At 39.8% G+C, this 22,097-nt stretch overlaps 1 protein-coding gene across 1 annotated transcript in view; it reads right to left on the bottom strand.

Moving 5' to 3' along the window:
• Positions 1-394: 394 nt before the first annotated feature.
• Positions 395-22,097, bottom strand: part of LOC135474085 (neuroendocrine convertase 1-like) — a 29,868-nt gene continuing 8,165 nt past the window's right edge. The window contains exons 2-15 of the mRNA XM_064754089.1: positions 20,943-21,047; positions 15,156-15,290; positions 13,070-13,178; positions 12,724-12,761; positions 10,193-10,269; positions 9,525-9,613; positions 7,629-7,801; positions 7,017-7,229; positions 6,141-6,241; positions 5,664-5,903; positions 3,544-3,701; positions 2,998-3,131; positions 2,235-2,381; positions 395-1,603 (exon numbers count right to left, since the gene is read on the bottom strand). Of these exons, the coding sequence (XP_064610159.1) occupies positions 1,454-1,603; positions 2,235-2,381; positions 2,998-3,131; positions 3,544-3,701; positions 5,664-5,903; positions 6,141-6,241; positions 7,017-7,229; positions 7,629-7,801; positions 9,525-9,613; positions 10,193-10,269; positions 12,724-12,761; positions 13,070-13,178; positions 15,156-15,290; positions 20,943-21,047 (1,869 nt within the window). The 3' untranslated portion in view covers positions 395-1,453. The remainder of the gene's footprint in view (positions 1,604-2,234; positions 2,382-2,997; positions 3,132-3,543; positions 3,702-5,663; positions 5,904-6,140; positions 6,242-7,016; positions 7,230-7,628; positions 7,802-9,524; positions 9,614-10,192; positions 10,270-12,723; positions 12,762-13,069; positions 13,179-15,155; positions 15,291-20,942; positions 21,048-22,097) is intronic.

The raw sequence follows: 22,097 nt of genomic DNA, 5'->3' as shown, positions 1-22,097 counted from the left end.
CAGTTACCGTGACCAGGCAGTCACCGCTATCAAATAGCCACAGTTACCAGACAGGTACCGTGACAATCAGTTACCGTAGCTATCAAATAGCCTCAGTGACCAGATAGTTAGCGTTACCAAACAGCCACGGTTAGCAGACAGTCAAGGTGACCAGATAGTTAGCGTTACCAAAGAGCCACCGTTAGCAGACAGTCAAGGTGACCAGATAGTTACCGTGACCAAACAGCCACCGTTAGCAGACAGTCAAGGTGATCAGATAGTTAGCGTTACCAAACAGCAGATAAAATCAGATAGTCAACGTGTAGGCAAAACAAACTTGGGAACGTCGTGAAACTGCGTTGAAAATGAATAAATCGCCATTTTGTTGCCATGGAAGGATGTCATACCACATTTTATAGCACATAAATATGTAACAGGTATAACGACTGCTCGTGGAAGGTACTTGTACTACAGTGTCCAGAAATACTGGAGACGCCAGAAAGAACACTATTTCCTTTACGATGCTTTATTTGTCAAGCCTTATCAGCTGGTAACGTTGACAGGTCACAATTCTATCACAGGGGTGGTCAAATTATAAAAGCTAGATTTTAAAGAACAAAAACCAAATTGATGTATTTACAGAGAAGTGTGTTGTTTCCATGGTTTGCTTCTTAAACAGCATTCATCAGAATATATGCATATAACAATGACTTTGTACAGGCAAAGTAATGGCTCACAAAATAAAATTAAGGTTTTTTTTATACAACTGTTTGGATGAAAACGTGATATAAATATTCTTTTTGGTGGTAGGTTAATAGTTTATTGTTACATAATTTTTTAATTTGGCTGAATGTTAACTGAAAGTTTATGCATGTGTATACCATCTTCTTGCCTACATGTACATAGCTATCATATGATACCCTAATTCACGAAACTGCCTTGAATTCTAGTTTCCTCAGGGAGTGTTAGAAAAGACTGATGGTTGAATGCGCATTGCATTAATATTTGGCGCTATTTGACGTGTACATGCCTATACGTATATAGTAATAATCTAATGGCATATTTCCAAATCGCTTGATTTTTTTCTATAAAAGGCGAAGACCATGCCTTTTTGTGCGTTTTTATTGGTGACTGCAAATAGTGTCTGCTGACCTTAATTTTCATGATGCCAACATTGCTGGGTTTTTTTGCGACGTGGGTTTAGAAGAAGAAACCATATTGTCTGGGGACCTGTAAAACTTCTTGAAGAGTGGTCAGCAACTTTGTCGCGCTGCAGCCATCCACCATTTTATTTATACGATTAGCTGCTAATTCCAGTTTTTTTTTCTTTCATGATCAATTAGCGGAAGTAGAGTTAAATCCCTATAGAAATCTTTATTTGAGTATAGTTGAGCCTCGAGGACCATACCAGCATACTCGACACTTCTATTTCTTATCCATTCTGTAACTTCTCAAAAATAGGTCATAAATGTCGTCATCGTCTGATATATTCGGAGAGATCCGGGAGTGAGTACGATTCCGACCTGTCACTCAACTTCTGAAACTCCGCTTCTAATAGCTCCTTCAAGGCCTCTTGTTCAGCTAATCTTTCACTGGCAACTTTCCTCGCGTGCAAAGCTTCATTCTGTAAAACATAACCATAACTTTGATTGGAATACTGTATTTGTTTTTAATTCGTGTATTTTCAAGGCAGAAAATAAAGAGAAAAAACATAAATGCTTGTCTTATATGGCTGATTAAAATTAGGGCTGATATCAAAGATATTTGGCTTCCTGTTCAAGCAGTAAACAACCGTTCAATGTGCCAACAGCTTATCAAATTAGACGTTGTATATGACAGAAATAACGTCTGACTGAAACCTTTAAAAGTCTCTTCCCAGTTCAACAGAGAAATGCACTAAGGCGTTTATATGTCTGCTTCATCAAATCTGCACTGGGGTAAAGACCACTTGTCTGTCAAATTAACATGTTCTCTAAGCTCATTGATTGAATGTGCACAAACAAGGACATCCCTGCCTTGAAGGTACATGAAAGTGCTTAGATTGAGCAATCTTATCTTCAAAACTCTCCAACAGCCAATTTCAGAGGTCCCAACCAGCCCAAAAGGGTGTCATTTACATGGGAAAGTGATCTTTAAGGAGATAATTCGGTTGAACTTCGGATTTCGGTCAAATCAACCTTCTCCTATAGCTACAGTTAAGCAGAATACTACCCCTTCCCCAACCCTCCAACAAACACATGTCACATCGCTATTACCCGTGCCCGCTTGTTGTCCTGTACAGAGTTGTAGTGTTTGTTATACACTCTCCGTCCTCCGGCACGTTTCACATGGTCTGGCTGCTCCTGAGTACCATGGAGAATCAGCTTAACATTGGAGATCTGTCCTCGGTTGATGTCATCAGTCTGACAACAGATTAAAGTTTGGTGTTATTATTAAAGTTACTGAAAATACCATTAGTCTTGGATCATACTTCATTCCAGGTTTAAATAATGGTAAAGTACATACCGATATCCAGTTAGGTAGATAAAAGGGACACATAGCCTTTTCTGCCTCTTCTCAGATATTTATCATGAGAGTAAGCTAACGAAATTGTCTAAAAATCTTAATATTTGAATATTTAAGTATTTAAATAAAAATTACTCTGTATTATGCTAACATGTGAAATACTAGGTCCAGAACTCCCTCCGTTCTCACTGTGTGTGGGGTCCTGGTGACTAAAGGGCTGACGACGCTTGTGAGACTTTTAACGCAGTTCGTCTTATATCTCTACGTCACATGTGGGAAAGTTTGTCAGTAAATCACCAAAGGTCGGTGGTTTACGCCAGGCACTCATCTTTCCACCAGTTACAAAACTGACTGTCATGGTATACGTGAAAATTCTTGCGCAAGGTGTTATGCGACGAAAAAAGGTCAAGAACAAAAATCTTGACAAAGGTATGACAATATTTCGCTTATTTCACTGATCTGTGTATCACTTCTGGGCTATGTTTCATTGACATTAAGATGACAAATACTCACATCATCTCGTATCTTCAGTTTCCACGTACCCTCGGGCTTCTCTCCCCAGGAGTGAACAGACATGAACGCCCAGTTGTTAAAGCCTTTGGTAGATGTGTCACTTGGTCTCTTGGACAACAGCATGGTCTCGGTACCTAAAACAATACAAAGTGAGTAATAAATTATCAATCCAAGATTAACGCTTATTTGTGAAAGCCTATGGTAAATATGATACTGAGTCATGGACAGTAGCATGTTCACGCGCGAGACAGGCGTGTAGCTGGAGCTAACATGCCCATCTCCCGCGTGATCATTAGCAGATCTCACCAGTTTCTGCCACAAGATTGGATCTGCGCCGTAAAACACACAAATTAATATTTCAGTGTTTTAATTTAAAAGTGACCTTTGCTTAACAAAGTTCTTCTTGAAAATAAATACCCACACTTATCAGCCGAACCATTGTATATTTCAAGCACGAAAGTTGTGTACTGTGTTATGGGGTGGCAAATAGTCTCCTTACAATGACGTCTTATAGCACATGCTTAGATTTCTTCTGACTTTACGTACCCATGGGCGACGTAAGGTTGATGTGTAGTGCTCCGCGCTTAGAGTAGTCCATGGTAAGTACAATCTCCACGTGTTCCAGGTAGTTAATCTCCATGGCCTGGTGTTTACAGCCTGACGTCTGTATGGTTATCACAACCTCTTGGCCGTTGTGAATTGTCCTGGAAAACAATGTGGGCATGATATATTGACACAACTGCAATAACAAATTTTTACTGTATTCGGAGCACACTTTCCAGAATGAATCAATCAATTTTTCAGTCATATGTCTTTTTGTGGCAGGGCGAGTCCATGCTGCCAAAGTCCTGCTGCCACTGAAGTATCGTGGCAGACAGCAGACATGACAACTCATCTAGTCACATTATACTGACACTGGGCCAACCAGTCCTGTATCCTGGCTCTAATCTCTCAGTGCTGAGCGCCAAGTGAGGCACCAACACACATAATGATGTGAGTTTAATCAATGTAGGAGGCCCTCTCCGACTAAACAACATTGAGGATTCCTTTCCCCAAATCTTGAGACGTCGCGTTGCTACGTTGCATTTCGATATTCACCGGCTTCTTCCCAAGGTGTTGCTGTTCCCGACCCACTTTCACAAAAAGTTTGAAAATCACTTTTTCGTAATTTTGTTTTACTTAGTCGTGTAGACATAAAACAATTGCTAAAATTTGATTAACATAGTTTAGTGAAAGTGGCCCAATGAATGGTTTCCTCACAGCCTTTTCGGTGTTATATATCACAAGTATTCATGTGTACAGGTGTCCTTTTAAAATCAATTAACTAAATAACCAAGTAATCTAAAACAGCAGCGATAATTTGTATCACAGTTAAAAGGCAAATCTACTACAGGTCAAGCACAACTGGTGAAGTTGGGAACTGGTACCACAGACAAATACTGAGGGGTAGCTTTAATACCTGTGAACTTAAATAACATTGTTTGAAAAGCCCTACATAAAATGTTTTAAATGAGTTCATGTCAAGAAAATTCTAAAGTTTTAACAAACCTCACTCGGCACTATCACACACCTTTTCCACAAATGTCGTCCAAAAGTTCTAAAATTATAATTGAGCCCCATACTACATTCCAGAAATACTTCTCTCTGTTCTCCGGCCAACATTTTTCCGCTAACATTTTCCCGCCAACGTTTTCCCGCTATATAACAAATCTGTGTTGTACCCTAGAGAGTTATCTTTAATGAAGTAATGTTTACATAGTTTGGCCATATGATTCGGAATGTTGTTTATGTGATTATCAAATTATAAGAATCGGTCACATGGCTTACTATAGGGAATGAGGATTAGATACAAAGAAAAGATGGGTGATTGATTAGGGCAGTCAAAGATTACAGCTTTACTTGATTTCAACACCTATTCCAAAACATATCCATCCGCGTTGGAAGTGTCCAAAGGTGAATAATATGATGGGTACATGGTACAGAAGAGAAACGTTACCCCAGTGGGGCTTCATGTTGAGATGTTGCAAATTGGTTGCCTTTACTGTATGCGACACATCTGGTCTACAGATGTCCATGGAGTTAATTAGACAACAGCTGATACTCTGACTTGACAAACCACACGTCAACGGACACTCCCATATGGTTAGATCAATCGGAACTTTCGGCCACATTCATCATTATCGCAAAAACAGTGAAACGTTAAGATAAAATTGGATATGTCTACCTTCATTGTTTTTTCTTGCATTTAGACTAAACATCATAAGAAGTAAACTATCACAGTTTAAACGGCAAGTCTACTACAGGTCAAGCATAACTGGTGAAGTTGGGAACTGGTATCACAGACAAATACTGAGGGGTAGCTTTAATACCTGTGAACTTAAATAACATTGTTTGAAAAGCCCTACATAAAATGTTTTAAATGAGTTCATGTCAAGAAAATTCTAAAGTTTTAACAAACATCACACGGCACAAACTATATACCGGAAATAATTCTATTTGTTCTCCAGGCAACATTTTTCCCGCCAACGTTCTCCCGCTATATAGCAAATCTGTGTTGTACCCTAGAGAGTTATCTTCAATGAAGTAATGTTTACATAGTTTAGTCATATGATTCGGAATGTTGTTTATGTGATTATCAAAATATAAGAATGGATTACACGACTTACTTGGGTAAGTTAGATGCTTTTGTTTGATTTACTTCACATATCGCTTTTTCTGGAACGATCTTCCAAATTGCTGGATTAGCTTCTTCAACAAGTTTAGCAGCGTTCAGTAATCCAAAGCCAAAGCGGCTGTTGACCTGATAACCGGCGCCATTCACCTTCCATCCGGGATTCTTATTCAGGGGAGCGTACTCTGACGTCCACGTCACGAGATGTTGGACGTCACGCCATGTTAACGTGGGGCTGGCAATTAAAGACAGAAGAAAACAATCACTGCACAGCCGTTACAAGGGCGAATTTAGGCTTTCTATTTATATATGCGGTATATTAACGGAAACAAATCAAATGAATAGGTACAAACATCAAATGTGGTAGGTAATAAACTTTGAATGGACTTCCCTCAAAGAAGGCCATTTCAAGAGTGACGCAGATTGGATAGTGTTTTTTATTGCTATGTGTAGCTGAGAGTAATTGTCGTACTTTGTTTCCAATGCAAGAGCCACAATTCCTGCCGCTAGGGGTGCTGCTGCCGAAGTACCCGTATGGTCTTTCGTGCATCCGTTATGGAGGTCTGCGCTTACCTGCGGGATAAGGGAATGAGGATTAGATACAAAGAAAAGATGGGTGAATGGTTATGGCAGTCGAAGATTTCAGCTTTACTTCATTGCAACACCTATTCCAAAACATGTCCATCTAAGTTGGAAGTGTCCAAAGGTGAATTATATGATGGGTACATGGTACAGAAGAGAAATGTTACCCCAGTGGGCTTTCATGTTGAGATGTTACGAATTGGTTGTCTTTACTGTATGCGACACATCTGATCTAGAGATTTCCATGGAGTTAATTAGACAACAGCTGATACTCTGACTTGACAAACCACACGTCAACGGACACTCCCATATGGTTAGATCAATCGGAACTTTCGGCCACATTCATCATTAACACAATAGCAGTGAAACTTTAAGACAAAATTGGATACGTCTACCTTCATTGTTTTTCTTCCATTTAGACTAAACACCATAAGAAGTAAACTAACCACGCTGAATTCATAATCAGCGATTATTTTAGACCACAAAAAGTTTAACGCTGTAAATCTGAGAACAAATGAGTATGACCGCTAAAGGCAGGTTTCTGCTGGGTTCCCTGTTACCGTGAAGAATATCGTAAAAGATCGTGTTACCGTGACTGCAAGATTAGGCCCCCTACTAAGCGACAATCGTCCGATTGGGTTTTTCACGTATAGAGATTTGGTTTACTCATTTTTGTATAAACACATATTTTTTTTTATCTCACCAAATCTGATCGAGATTTGGTTTACTCATTCCCGTATGAATACATATATTTTCTTAATCTCACAATTTTCTGATCCTCATAGGCGCCGCTGGAGTAGGTGGTGGCCATAGTGGAGGCGCACTTCTCGGCATACCAGGGAGAGTCGCATTGCTGGGAGGCGCTACTGATGGAAAGGGTGTATATACTGCCCGTATACCCGTCACAGTCGCAATTGTCACCGTAACGACCCCCGTTACCAGAGGCCCACACATAGATCACGCCCTTGCCACCACGGCCCTGGCACAGAAAAAAGTAAACACGTATTGAATAACCACTTGATTGGTGAACAAACGGGTTAACTGATTGATCCATCAGTTGCCATTTCATGACTGTTTCATGTTCACTGTTTCCCCGGTCAATTTTCAGTTAAAATCATTAGCAAATGATTTTACCATCTTTCCGTTATCTGAACATCGCTTACATGCTGGAGTACATACCATTTGATTAAAGTCTTGCTTCTTTACGCAACAGTATTTCACTAACATCACAATTGTTATGTTCATGATTCCAACGAGCTATCCATGTGTCCTACTAGAAGCATGCATGCAAGGTCTGAATTCAACAAATGTGGACCTCGTCATCAGATTACGTGTTATACGTGTTTTCCGGTATATGCTTGAGGTTGGCCAACTTTACCTTGGTAATTCCTGCTTCAAACGCCTTCCTCGCCAGGTGACCAGGTCCTTCCACTGTTTTACCATCATCGTTAGGTCCCCAGCTAGCACTGTACACATCGATATAGGTATGGTTGAAACTAATAGCGTCAGCTTCTAATCGATCAGTTACTCTACCGTCCAACATACGAACGCCTAGAGGGAGGAGAGAATTAAGGAAACGCACTTTAAACACCGTGGCGAACAAAGATACATAATTTGAAGAAAAGCGGGTATTTAAAGACATATCACAATGTACATCAAAGTATAGAATCTGTAATTTTATGTCTTACAAATAATACATCTAGAATGTTATGTTTTATGTTCGGCATCATGTTTTAGAAACTTTAAGACGGGAATTAGTGACTTAACTGTGATTAATTTACTCAGTTGAAACCTGGGGTTATCTGATTATAGCGTAACGCTACCTTGGCAGTTTTCCATGCATATCCTGATGAGGATTTATCTGTGTTTTGATATATAGTGTTATTGTCATATTCTCTTAAAATGTTTCACCCGGGGTAAAAAGTATGTTACATACCCACAGTATCTTATAGAATTAAAAACATATAATAAATTTACCCAGCCAAAGACAAGGCAATCCAATATATCTAGCACCCCATTGTGTCATTATAACGATTTCAACTGAAAGTAGCAGTTGTCATTGCCGCCCTCTGCAGAAACATTGTATACCCGAAATTTGATTAAGTAAGCAAATGGTAGCAACCATCACTGAACATGGTCGGTGTAATAATCAGACGAGACTGTTTCAAATACAATTTTGCGGTGCCAAAGTCGGTTTACCACATGGCCGTGTTATTTTATATCTCTCTTGAGACCAATTTGGTATCGTAATGAACAGCCGTAAAAGCATAATGTCAGAATGGCAAGTAATGATATAAAACTCAATTCAATTTAACAAAAATGGGTACAGCACACAGAAGCGGAATAACATAAAAGAGGATTATGTTTTCAGTTTAAATCCTTGCCATGAAGAAGTGAGCTCAGTGACCGTTACATTATATCTCACTTGGGACACATCCATATGCAACTTAGTTTAGGCGAGGTGTTTTGTGAAGGACGAGTTAGTTGCAAGACATGCGCGTGCGCACATCAAACTCAATTGTTCCCAACGAATCACTGAAACGTTCTTTAGTTCTGCTTAAAAAGCTTTGGAATCTATGTTATCGTATGTGCCGTCAAAGGGCTGAGACCTCCGGATGAAAATCTTTGGCCACTGGGAACAGTGGATGGCAGGTGGCGTTAACCTATGGCCCGTTTTACAAGTCATGGTTGCGTCGTAAAACAGGCTCCTGAGATGTCAGTGGTGGCCACAGCTGGGCGGAAGGGAGAGAGGTGGAAACTTTATTGTAACGGTACACAAATGTTTAAGTGTGGAGATGATGAGGTCACATTAGATTTATTTATTTATTTATGTGATTGGTGTTTTACGCCGTACTCAAGAATATTTCACTTATACGACGGCGGCCAGCATTATGGTGGGAGGAAACCGGGCAGAGCCCGGGGGAACCCACGACCATCCGCAGGTTGCTGGCAGGCCTTCCCACTTACGGCCGGAGAGGAAGCCAGCATGAGCTGGACTTGAACTCACAGCGACCGCATTGGTGAGAGGCTTCTGGGTCATTACGCTGCGCTAGCGCGCTAAACGACTGAGCCACGGAGGCCCCTGAGGTCACATTAGAAGTAATTTGTCTCTTTCATTTTTCTGCTGAAACAGTAGATACCTCTGCAGCTAAATGAAACCAATAATAATTCAGCTAATAATAAGTTTATACTTAAGTTTGTATCATTTGATGCATTTGTAATATTCCAGATACGAAAAGATTTTCCACTTGCGGTCGAATTTGTTTAATCATACCTCCAATTTTGGCATTAAAGGCTATGCCCACACCGCATATACCGTTGTTTGCAACCATTGCGATTTCTCCGGCACATCTTGTCCCATGCCTGCAGGAAAATATTGATTTCAAATAAATACACATAAAATACACATGCTTGTTTGGTCAATATTTATAAAGGCTACCTCACTTTTACGACATCTGCCATCTTTTACCGCTGAGAAAACACATTGCCTGATTGGTTAGGAACCAATGATAAACCATGTATTTAAAACTGTTATTTAAATTACCAAAGCTCATTATTATTCTATTTATTCGGGAATGAATCATGAATTAGATCATGCATTCGAAGAATGAATGATTGCTTATGGCTTAACGCCACTTCGGCAATATTGCACCCAAATTATGGGAACATGCATTTAATGAATCTCACTTATTTAGAATGTGTCTACACATCAGTTTTGGCACACTGGTTAGAATGCGAAATTACGTGTTTCTTACGCGTTTTTTTTCCCCAGTTAAATCGCATCTGGGCATTGCGTGAGAATCACTGATCAGAACACATGATGATATACTCAATGAAGTTACCTTTTACGTTACAGTTAGAATGTTACAGGCAGACCATATCTGATGACTAAATTTAAAGACAGTTTTCAGAATGCAAGACAATATGTTTACTGAACCTTACTTGTTCTCATTAGTTGGATCGTATCTCGGCGTTGGATCGGGATCACCGTCGTTCAGATCCCAGCTGGCATATGGATCCTTGTGTAAAACAAAACTGAGAATTAATTTCATGCAGTTATTGTTGAGCCTCATTGCCAGTTCCAGCCTATATGTAGGCCCACATCTGCTTTTGATTACCACTCGCTGAAACCATCAAAGATATTGTTCAAGAAAGCCATATCCACATATTTGAACGTACATAATAGGGTTGAAAAATCCATTATGAGATCACATTTCTTCAGATTCTTCTGAAATCCATACGTTCAGAAACATGTCCCTGTGATAGAACTTGGGAGATAAATTAGTGTAAATCACCATATCAATTGATTGTAATTTATGCACATGTATTTAATAGATGTTTAATGTTGTTATGTATGGCTATTTAACGTTTTCATGTACTGTTAGTCTGCGGACCTTTGTGAAAGCATAACAGGCCCTGTTATATATGTACAGCGCGGACCGGATGGAAAGCACCTTGTTCAATGCTTTGTTTATTTTACTGGCTGTTCATTGGCTGTTAATTCTGTGTTTAAAAATAGTTGAATCCACCTGGGACGTATAGTAGCCATGTTTTCTGTGCAGAAAGGACATTATGACAATAGGACTATCTCTTGCTTCAACTAAGTGGATGAGGCCTGACATCCTTGCTCCTCATTTATACTTGTCGCACCTGTTACAGGCACAGGTTTCCAGTACGCTGGTTTTTCCTGGACGGCGTCCGGTATAAGTGGCGGGAGCTCCTTAACTCCACGCCACAGAGGAGGAAGCAAGAGAACAAAACTGTTAACCAATAAATAAAGGCACTACTGTTGTTTTCTCTCTGTGTAAATTTCTGTATAGGCAACTCATTGTAATTTTTTAATGCAGATCTATGTATTTCTAATGTAAAGATAACGTTAATCCCTGTAAATAGCTTACTATTTATCCCCTTTCTGTTAAATGACCATGGCAGCATTTGAACCTATAGAATAAGCTGTAACATGCTACCACAAAGAGGTTAATCCCACTAATTGACTCATGTACATATGTAAATAGTATACCAACGCACTGCTGTTATGTAACCAAAATATTCATGTGTTAAAAAAAAAAAATAAAACACTGATTTGATGGGCCACGATATCCGCCAGGAAAGTGGCCCTAAAACCAGTAAATAAACAAAAAAAAAAACAGAAAGGAGGTATTTTTGTTGCATCCACTGGAAGCCAGGAGAGTGTGCGACGCTCTCGTATCGAGTCCATTATATTGATATGAGCTGGTGATGCCAGTTTCATTTGGGAGGACAGATTTTTATGCCGGCACCGTTTGTGTACCACAGTAGTACTGATGTCTGGTTTATGTGAATTTCTGCGGAAGTCACGTTTATTGGTGTTCGGATCTTTATTATGATTATACAGTGTTGACTGTGTAATTTGTTTAACACGCTGACCTCACCTGACCGACAAGGTCGTCAAGGACTCTAAACTGAAGTTTTCAGTTTTGCAAAGGACGTTCGTTCCGCCACAAGGTGACATTTCTCTACGTCTCTGAACGGCTCGTTTGTGAGTTTCTGCGGGAACTGTGACTGTTCTAAAGTGGATTATACCTCCGTGCCTGTATTTACCCTGTGTTGTGCTCTGTGGGTGTGACGTCATTCAAAGGTTTGACTGTTCCAGTTCTGTGTAACCTGTGTACTGTGTTCGCGTTCGCTAACCTAGCGAAGTACCTGACTGGGACAATTTGTGACTTGTGTGAATTGTGTGTTTATCCAATGGTCTTTACGTTGGATCTCCTGGAATACGTTCCTTGGGATGCAAAGGTGAACTGGAAACTTTTAAAGACCGGTAATACTGATGTGTATGTTTTTTTATGTTGTTGTTGTTGAACTGTCTGTAAAACTGTCTCATTTTATATATAAAGCCATTGTTTACATTGTAATATTGAGTCACTGAGTCTGTTTTCTGTTGCTGTTTTCAATACCGTAACAATGTGCTACGCAAGGAATTTCTATTTCTACAACAGCGTTGAGTTTCATGCACAAAGGAAACCTCAGTGCATCGCTTAAACTACCTCTTTCCGACAAGTACCTGGATTTTTTGCCGGAAATAAAAAGCCTTTGCAAAAAAGGGCTAGTAGCTCAGAAAGTCTAATCCTATCCATTGCAGAGCATTCGTCGCTCTTTACGTTCGCTTTACATCATTGCATAACACAATGCATGCGTGTGCAACTCAACACAGATTTACTACCGATTAATGTTTTTCTCCTGCCATGTTGGAAAATGACAAATAAAGCGATAGTGTCCAGCAGCCTGCACGAAACGCAGAGCCCGTTAGGGCAAACGTAGGGCGAACGACACAATGTCAGCCACGTCCGGTCTGAAAATGTCGAAACTTGCGTCTGGATGTCAGGTGTCGTCGGCCAATCACAGCTGTCCGTTATAGCTATACCCGACTAACCCTATGCCCTTGTAACAGGACGTAAGCTAGACGACATGGTCAGACAAATAGGCCTACTTACGTAGTTAATGGCTAAATCCGAGTGACCTCCTTCAATACCTGCAACATAAATTATTCAAAATATGTTATTTGGCTTAATACTGTTTGAAATCCATAAAATACACTGGGCACAAAATTTTACATATACAATGTCAAAAAGCCAGGCCACAGAGCCAACATGCCGCAGCAAAGGACATCAAGACATCATTTGCACGTGCAACTACATTTATACTCTAGCTTTGATGCACCATGTGGTCATAAAAGCGGAAGTTCACTAGTTAGCCAATCACAGCCTTGCAAAATTATACGACTGACTTTACATTAAAACTTGACATTTACTGTTTTACGGAGATGTTGTTCACACCTACCGTCATCCAGGACGGTTATTACAATTCCTCTTCCCGTTTTGTTGTGGTTCCACGCAGGAATAACATGAAGATCGAGTTTGTCTTGTTGCGTATTTTTTCTCATGTCATGCTGAAATAAAAACATAAAAAGACTAAAATAAAATAAATACAAGCTACACGGAATGGTCAGTCAGATAGCCTTACACAGCAGCATAAGCATAGTAGTCTCTAAATAATATCAGCCAAACAAATACATTTCATGACGTAAACACGTGTAAGCCTGGTTAATAGGCCTACATATTTCATTTGCTCAGTTTGTTTGTTTTATGTTTAGGACGAAATCAAAGATTTACCCCTCTCTCACCTCATATGAAAAGATTTTTGACTGAAAAAAGGGGAAAAATCATAGAACGTGGAGAAATCCACAGTCCTAGGCCATACTGCAGTACAACGACGGAGAACGAACTGGTATAACATTCGAGCATACAGACCCTTTAGTCAACAGCCTGTTGGTACAACAACAACCAGTGAAAGGGACCCTATGTGTGGCACATATGAGCCACCCGGACCATATTGTAACTATACGTATACTTCGTTCGCAGTGTATTTTGCGGGAGATGTTCCTGCACCTAAATCAACCTGGTTAAAAGGGTAGTACCAGGTTGATCGTTGAACACCCAGCTGTGTAGACATACAATCTTAGTTCATCACAAGAGCCATCGCCAGTAAAAACGTTAGTATTATTGATTCTGATTAAAGCTTTGATATCGTGTTTAATCATTGAGTACTTTTTATCTCTAAGCAATGAAGTTCAAATAATCCGCTTCATTTTGGCACACCTGTGGCTTCTTAGAGGACATGCAATTAACAGGGATCGACATGGCCGATGAAAAATCACAGGGGCATTTGATTTAATCAAACCCATATGGAAAGACTGACGTTACTGACGTTATTGTGCGGATGGAGGCTAATAAACGAGAAGCCCGGAAATTACGTGCAATTCTTCAGGGAATCACCACGACTGGATGAAATAATATTTGTTGTATCTATAAATGAAAAATACGAGACAAATTCCTTCCATTGTGCACAGTCAACGCCTAAGTTTTATGCAACAAGGAACTGTTGCGTCATACACCTAATGGTTAGGGAAGAAAAGGTGAGTCTGTCCTGTAGCAAAATGGCACCACTGACGAAAGTGGATCTGTATCATTACCTTTGTTGAGACGACAACCATCTAATGTCTCTGGCTGGTCACGTGACACCTATTTACAAGTAAGTTGCTTGAATATGAAAAAAAAAAATTCACGCTCGGGGCGCATGACCCCGCATTTGATTGGTTCATTCAGTCGTAAGGAAAGCGCAGAAATGGAAATCCATGAACTACACTTTTTTCAGTCTCTCTGATGAGTTTGGTTGTTCTACAACATGTCAGAAGTGTATTTGTGAGCTCGCCGCTAAAGATAGATCAGACTAAACTGTTTTAGCTTAGGAGCTGAAAAGTTCCTTCCACCACAAATCATGTGATAAGTGGAGCAAGGAAACTGTCCAAAGTGAAATAAGGAAATCTAGACATAGAGATGACAAATGGATTGAGCGTGCTCATATGATGATTGGTACCTGCACACACATCAAATTTATTTGGGATATATGTGTACCTAGTGTTAATTTTTAATAAACAAACACTGACTCCATCGTGGACAAACCCAGCATTGGCTACACGGACGCTTCCGTTGACTTTAACGGAAGTTGATGATAGAACTGTTGATCCTGACAACGTTACTCTTTACATCAGTCAGAATAGAAACTGATGTAGAGTGAACATGAACCAACTGCCCGTGCGTGTGAGGTTGTCCTAAACTATCACGGCTTTTCAACCCGGGCAAAAGTCTAGGTCACTGAAACGTAGGCGTAAATTTCAAAATGTTCTACTTTGTACAATGTTTTATCGTTTCACTAAAATTGCATTCATACGATGGAAACAACATCTGTTGCTATTGTTTCACCCGAAACCAAAAAGTTATATATAATTAATTACTAGCAAATGACAAAATACAAAATACAGGACCATATTCATATTTAATACAGCCATTCCATTTTCACGACTTACCAGATACCATTGTTTTTCCCAGTAAGGGTCGTTGAGATTGATGTCCCGGTACATTCGGTCCTCTGTCCGCTTCTCCTCTCGGATATAACCACGTTTAACCCGAGCTTTTACCACCTGCTGCTCTGCCCAAAACACCTGAAGACAACGCACAGTGTTTCAATAAATAAACCATGTAATGGCAGCAGACAAGTAAAACGAATCCATAATTGAAGATGTGTCATTGACAGGTTTTATTTGTTCAGTTTTCCCTTCAAGAACTGGGTTAAGCATCGAAAACTTTTCCCGCGATGGAACAAATATTAAATATGTCGCCCTTGTGTGAATTAGGCTGTTCTCCAGCTGTCTGGGATAACCGGTGTGTCATCCACTTGCTTTGGATGCTTGACAATCCGGAACGTTTTTTTTTTTCTCTCTCTCTCTGTTCCTGAAGTACTGAGGTGATTTACAGCTTTTCATCGTGATCGTTCATTTAGCAGGACTTCAGTGAATCGGATTGCTTTTATCCTGGGTTCTATTTCGTATATTCGAGACCCTTGTTAATTGTTGTCGTCATGGAACTAAAGGCTATTGTCTGTTTGCAATATAAACAGGGACAGTGTGTTTCTAATAACGGTCCAAGCGATTGACATGGCAAAACTATGTATTCATCACATGTCACGGCATCAACACCACCATTGTGAACTTTTCAGAATGAGACAGGAATATGCAATATCAGGCATGTGTTCCTTCAAGCACATATAGTAGAGTACGTAGATGTACAAAATGCATATTGTGTTACACGACAAACTTTTATGACCGCACAAATCTACTGCTAATCGGGGACAAGTTCTGGCATCCACCACATTGTCCAACGGGTCGATATTGTATCGCTAGAGACCAATTTCAGCCATAGAAAATTGATGGTTAAAATGCCCAGTTACACGTATTTATCATTAATCTCCGCAAAGTATCGCAGAGTCCGCTGTTATTTAATGCTCGCCAAACGTAGCGATTACGTGTGACAAACGTCAGTGGACAGAGAAGTCATAGGAAAGGGGTAATACGTAGGCCAATCGTATCGAGTTGATAGTTGTTGACACGCTGACGGCTTGTTAACTGCTGGGATAGAGGGAAGCCATACCTGCAAGGAAATCGATTCTGGCGCCCGTGCGGACACATAAAACAAACAGCGTCCGGGCTGGGTGTGGAATTAGATGAACAGTTCAGTGTCAGGCATTGCAAGAAATCAACTGTGTAAGGAGTTGACATGCTGTGAACGTCGATTTATCATATTGCCATTGTGACACGATCGGTCAGAGATTGCTCAGCCCATTTCCAGCTTTTCATTAACATTGGGGAAAGCAGAGAAGCTCACTTCCTGGGTCAAGTGGCTTAAATTGGCTTCAGTCGCCCAGTGAGGCTTTATTGCTGGTGTGTGAGGTTTGTTTGATCCGAGGTGGATTGTCACACAAACGCGCATGCCTAATTCGTATGGTAAATGAAACGTTAATGATAGTATACGCAATAAGTAGGAATACTACAAAAACCTCTATTAAGTCTTACTTCTTTTTTAATGAATATCTTCCCGGACGCAGGTATAAAATGAGAAAGTTGTAATGTTCAGTTAAATGTTAGCCGTATACTATCGAGTGCGCATGTTCATCCCAGACTTTCTTCGTCTTCATGAAGCTCGTGCTTGGCGGGGATTTCGACTTCCTTTTGTTGTTTTGATAGAAACAAAATGAGGTTGTTATTAAAAATATTTATTCATGGGGTAAATATTTTCTTTGTGGCGAATAGATTGGACAACACAATTATACTAGGCTACATCTGCAATAAGAAACTTAAAAGGATAGAAAATTACTGATCATTTGCTAAGCGAATGAAGCAAAATTCCCCTGTATGACGCGGGGGTTAAAAACCATGTCCAATGTTAGTGTATGCATTTTATCGCTGTATTAATACTCGAATAGGTTTGTATCATGAAAAGAAAACAGGCTGGCTGAATGGGAATAATAAGACGATATGGCCTTGGGTTATGGGTAGGGTTAGTTTCTGAATAAATCGACCTGCCCATTCTGCCTTAGTCTTCGGCCACAAGTAATTAGAGAATTAGGATAATAAACTTATTTTCAGATAAATACTTTCACTTTGGCAGTATATCTAATATAGTCACATGTTACTTACTGTAAGAGAAATAAATAAGATATTTAGTGCTCTCTGTTAAAGACAATTTCACGACAAAATGGGTTGGAATGTAATAGAGGAAAGCAATCACCGCGGATCTTTCTAATGTATTTATTATCAAAGTTTCAATCTGAAATTAAAACGTATAAATGTAAATCTTTGTGACAGTGGGTAGTCATTGTAGCCATGGATGTGGAATAGATGTAAATGGGCGTTCACAGACTTCTAACGACAGTGCAGTGTGTAAGGTTATACCTTGCCTTTGTTTAGATCACAGATTAGCAGACCTGAAATAAGGGAACCCCAGGTGGAAATTAACTATGAATCAGCCTAAACGACAGTGAGAAGCATTTATGGTCATCGGCATGAAACCCATTCTAAGAAGTAATTAATTCGGGCAGCGAAATGGGTTTAAAATAATCATTATTTATACACATGATACGGAGAAAATCCTAAAATCTCCATTATTCCCGCCTTGTTAAATATACGGAAAACATTTGACGTTAAGCTAAAGGCCCCCCTCCGTATGATAGCACATTAATCAATGCTTCTCTTCGCCCGGCTCACAGCTTCATCAATACCCTTATATGGTAGCAATCAAACATTTATAGGACTACGGCTTTGTGAACTATTTTTTCTTGACTTTGGAATGAACCCCGAGAAACCCAAGCTGTGTTAAATTAGCCTGTTGTCGGGGTGGCGTAAGAAGTATCCGCAGAAGTGAGTTAAGCTTTCCTGCCTCGCCGTTGGGTACGCACGCTCCATATTGTCACCCAGCGTAAGAGTGCTAAAGACGAAAGCGATGTCGTCTGGTCTTCTACGTGACCAGACTGTCCTTTACATCAGAACGCGGGAATAATTCCATAACCTACTATGATCTGTCAGTGGGGTGTTCTAGCAAAAAGAGACGGATAGCAGTGATCAAATGAGGGTGTAGCAGGGCAATATCGAGGGAAAATTTCTCAACTGCGGTTTCCAGCACCAAAGGTCGTCTAAACTAACTTCAAAGTCCTATCTTCAGAAGTCAGAATTTGTTTGTTGCTTGCAGCCACACTCAGTGGTGGATACGATGGCAGTTTTATTGGTAGAAGAAACCACGTGTAGCCGGCGTAAACCACCAACCTTTGGCAAGCTACTGATAAACCTGTGTAAGACGTAGCTGTAACTGAAATATAAGTACTTGTAAGTAAGTGTTCATGCATTCTCCTCTAATACTCGAACAACCTTAGCCTCAAGATCAAAACTGAACACATGCTTGAGTTTTTCAAGGTTTGTCATTTAGGCCATATATTATAGGAAATCTGTGTCAGTGTTCAGTTGATCACTGCGGCATTCTGTTGGGTTAGAACATTGCATGAATAATTCGGGGCAGACGTTTGCTCCGATAGCAACACAAAAAGAAGGAAGCTCAGAGCATGCTTTGTGAAAAACTGTCAATAAATCTGAGACCTGTCGATCTCCCTTGTCTAACGACGCAAAGAAGCCAAAGAAAACGATTTGCATGCAAATCTCATTGTTAGTGATCGTATTAATAACAGTGATCGCTTCTGTCAATAACACTGAAGCCTCAAATTAGGGGCCTTACGTTTGGCATACATCTAGACGCATGCAACGTGTATGTTTAGAAGGTTTTGGTAAATCAAATGAGTTAGACCTCAGTCTTCCTACGATATATGACATTAATTCAAAAACTTTTGTGTTTAGGTTATCAAATCAAATATCTCTACTGCTATAAATGAAAATCGTAACTGTAGATCTGCTGGATAAATGCGGGTGGATTGTGCAAGACCGTATATCCCGAAATACCACATCAGTTTGTCAGGCTCTAAAATTAATTCATAAGAGTAGGCTGCATAGGTGTAGTGTACGAAAGGCACAAAAACATTTTTCGCTGATCTCCTGGCAAGATGAACGTTAACATCTCAAGTGTATGTATTTAAAATTCTTAGACGGTATACATAGGGATTGGTGACTCGGTAAAACGACATATCATAAAAGACAGAGGACTGGTTTTAAATGTCAATGGTAACCCACTGGTTCTGCTTGTGTCCTATGTTGATTACGTGGCTGAAGTATTGGTAGATAGATTGATTCTGTGTAGTTTACTTTATCCGAGGATAGCGACATTTCACAAGCAGAGTAAGAGTCGGGCAAAGTGGTGTAGCATATGTGAAAATTTGTGTAGTATATATGAAAATTGGTGAAATACAGGACAACATAAACGAGCAATATGCGCAAAATAGGACTTACAAAAAAAAAGAGAACCATGACATCTGTGTTCGGTGTGAGCTGAATTTGACCAACACTCATTTCTTTAATGGGAAATTAATTCTTTAATGGGTTTAACGAGGAATCGAGATGTTTTTGTATACCGGGCAAAGAAAAGGTCAGCTAAGCTGGATTTAATCCGTTGATCTCTGTAAAATACAGATAGCCTCACCAAATTACGGTCAGGAAATGTCAGGTTCAAGAGCCAAAGTGTTTGGATATTACAGACGGTTTCTTGCCGAAGGAATTGTCGGACTAAATATATTAAGGTGTAGCTAGATTATGCTTTAGCCAACCTGTAAATATGTCTGGCTTCTGGTGCAGACAATAATCCATAGTTACATGACCCGAGACATTATTAATCGAAATGGCTATCAATCCTGATACGATGGCGATTTCAGTACAAAGACAATTTGCACGGTGACTGATCACTTCTCTGGCTCCCGTACTAAAATAAGCATTTATGTGGTTTCTCGTCTTGAGATTCATGAGTTATTTTCCCCACCGCTTCCCACCAATTTCTATGTTTTTCCGTGAAGCCACAGAAATAGAGTCGATGTATAGAGTCAAGTATCTATTTTAACTGCTGATTTGTTCTTGTGCTCAGTCAGATGTTTGCGTATGACTGGACCAGTGATGCAATTTTATGGCTTTCCTAAGAGAAAAGCGAACGTCACAGGAAGGGGATGTTGGCAGTTGTGACGGACAGACGAATATGGTTAAAATGTAGCGATAAGACAGGGGCCGGTTTGGTTTGGGAGTGAACGATAGACAATAGACTGAACTTGAGCGGCAACTTCGGCAGGCGCACATCATGCAGGCTTCAACGATACCAACATGTCTTGATTGGATAGTCATCAAACTCGTTTCATAACAACTGTTACTAAGGTCTGACAAAGAAAACGAGAAAGGGAACGTCGTAACGGTTGAAGGGCAATCCTTTGAGAACACAGGAGGGAAAAAAAGCAAGAAATAAAAATGCAGCTTTTATTGTCAACTGGTGTTAAAGAGAGAAGAATATGAGCTGAAACAAAGGAATCAATGCACTTGCACTCAGCCATTTACTGAAACTTTCCTTCTCTGCACCCTGTAAGTAAACTATCACCACAGGACTTACAAAGTGTCCAAAGTAGAGTATCAAAAATGGTCCCCTTGATGTGTCAATTCTTTATGGTTTTGTGCCCAATGTCGTATTACTATTGTGGCGCCTAGGCTCACATATAATGCTTATGACTGTTATGTTGCCAACTGTTCCTAATGTGGCGTGGACATCTGGTTTGGCGCTTAGTTTTGCCAGCTACTAGTATATATCTCATGGGTTTACCACGGACGCCTATATGGGGAATGTCTTACCCTGGAATCCTTAGCGAGCCGGCGGGTGTGGTGATGAGCATCACGCTTGGACCTGGTCGGCACCTGGGGGTGATGGAATACATAGTAATCGTCCAGAAAGCGCAACTGAAACAAGAACAATTATCAATTATTAGTCAATTATGCTCGAAGTGGAGAACTATTAGACATTTAATTGATACAAGTAAGGATACATACTGCTCAGCTAGGATTGTTTTCTCCCAACAGTACAACCACTTTAAACCAATTATGGCTAACAAATTACATTACCAAAAGATTTTAAGTTGTAAGATAAGGTAAACAATATATACGATTAATGGATTAAATACTTATGCTTGAGAGCATCCTAAAGAGAACAATTCCATGTTTATTCAATTTTTGCACACATCACCGTCTTATGATGTAACATATATAGCTTTAATTGTCTTGTTTTCGGACGTTGCTGGTATACTTAATCTGCATAAAAGGTTAATAAAACAAAAGAAGCGACGTATAAACAAGCAAACACAGCTTATGTAATGTTCAGCATTTTAGCCACAAGTAACCACTAACTACCGGGCACGTAGCTTTTCAGTTTATTTTATTCCGTTTCCACATTTTAGTGGTCTAAATTCAACGCTTTAACTCAGTAAATTAAAGTAAATTACACTGTAAATGACGGTAGAAATGTATTGGAGGAAATTTCCATTCAAAGATTCAGGCAATTTGCTGCTGAATGTTTATTTTGTGAATATGTTTTTTTTGTATCTCAGAGAGCTAACAGTTTAGACATAGACGGTATAGATGCCAGTAGACTTCAAACAAAAACTCTGGGCCTCATTTGCTGTATGACAATCAGACAATCTGCTTATCATCCTGATATTGTAAACTTATCGCTCAATCTATACGACCTGGTATAGATTTATTCCCTGTGCTTTAGTTTAGTCTCGTTAATGTACAGTGGAAGATATTGTCACACCTGTTGAATTTAACCTGTGCAGATCAATATTATGAACAGGTGATTACACGTTTACCTGTGTTTTCTAGTCAAGCCCTTTTACACCGACGTCATATCTATCAGGTGCAAGCCTCAGGAATAGTCCCATAATGAACAGGCTGCTCCTGCTTGATAAAAAGCTTCAACTGCATGGCTTGCCATCAACATGACCAAGACGTGTT

This window comes from Liolophura sinensis, chromosome 8 (genome assembly GCF_032854445.1).
Source record: "Liolophura sinensis isolate JHLJ2023 chromosome 8, CUHK_Ljap_v2, whole genome shotgun sequence".
NCBI classification, from domain to species: Eukaryota; Metazoa; Mollusca; class Polyplacophora; order Chitonida; family Chitonidae; genus Liolophura; species Liolophura sinensis.
This window is presented reverse-complemented; position numbering and strand designations above follow the sequence as displayed.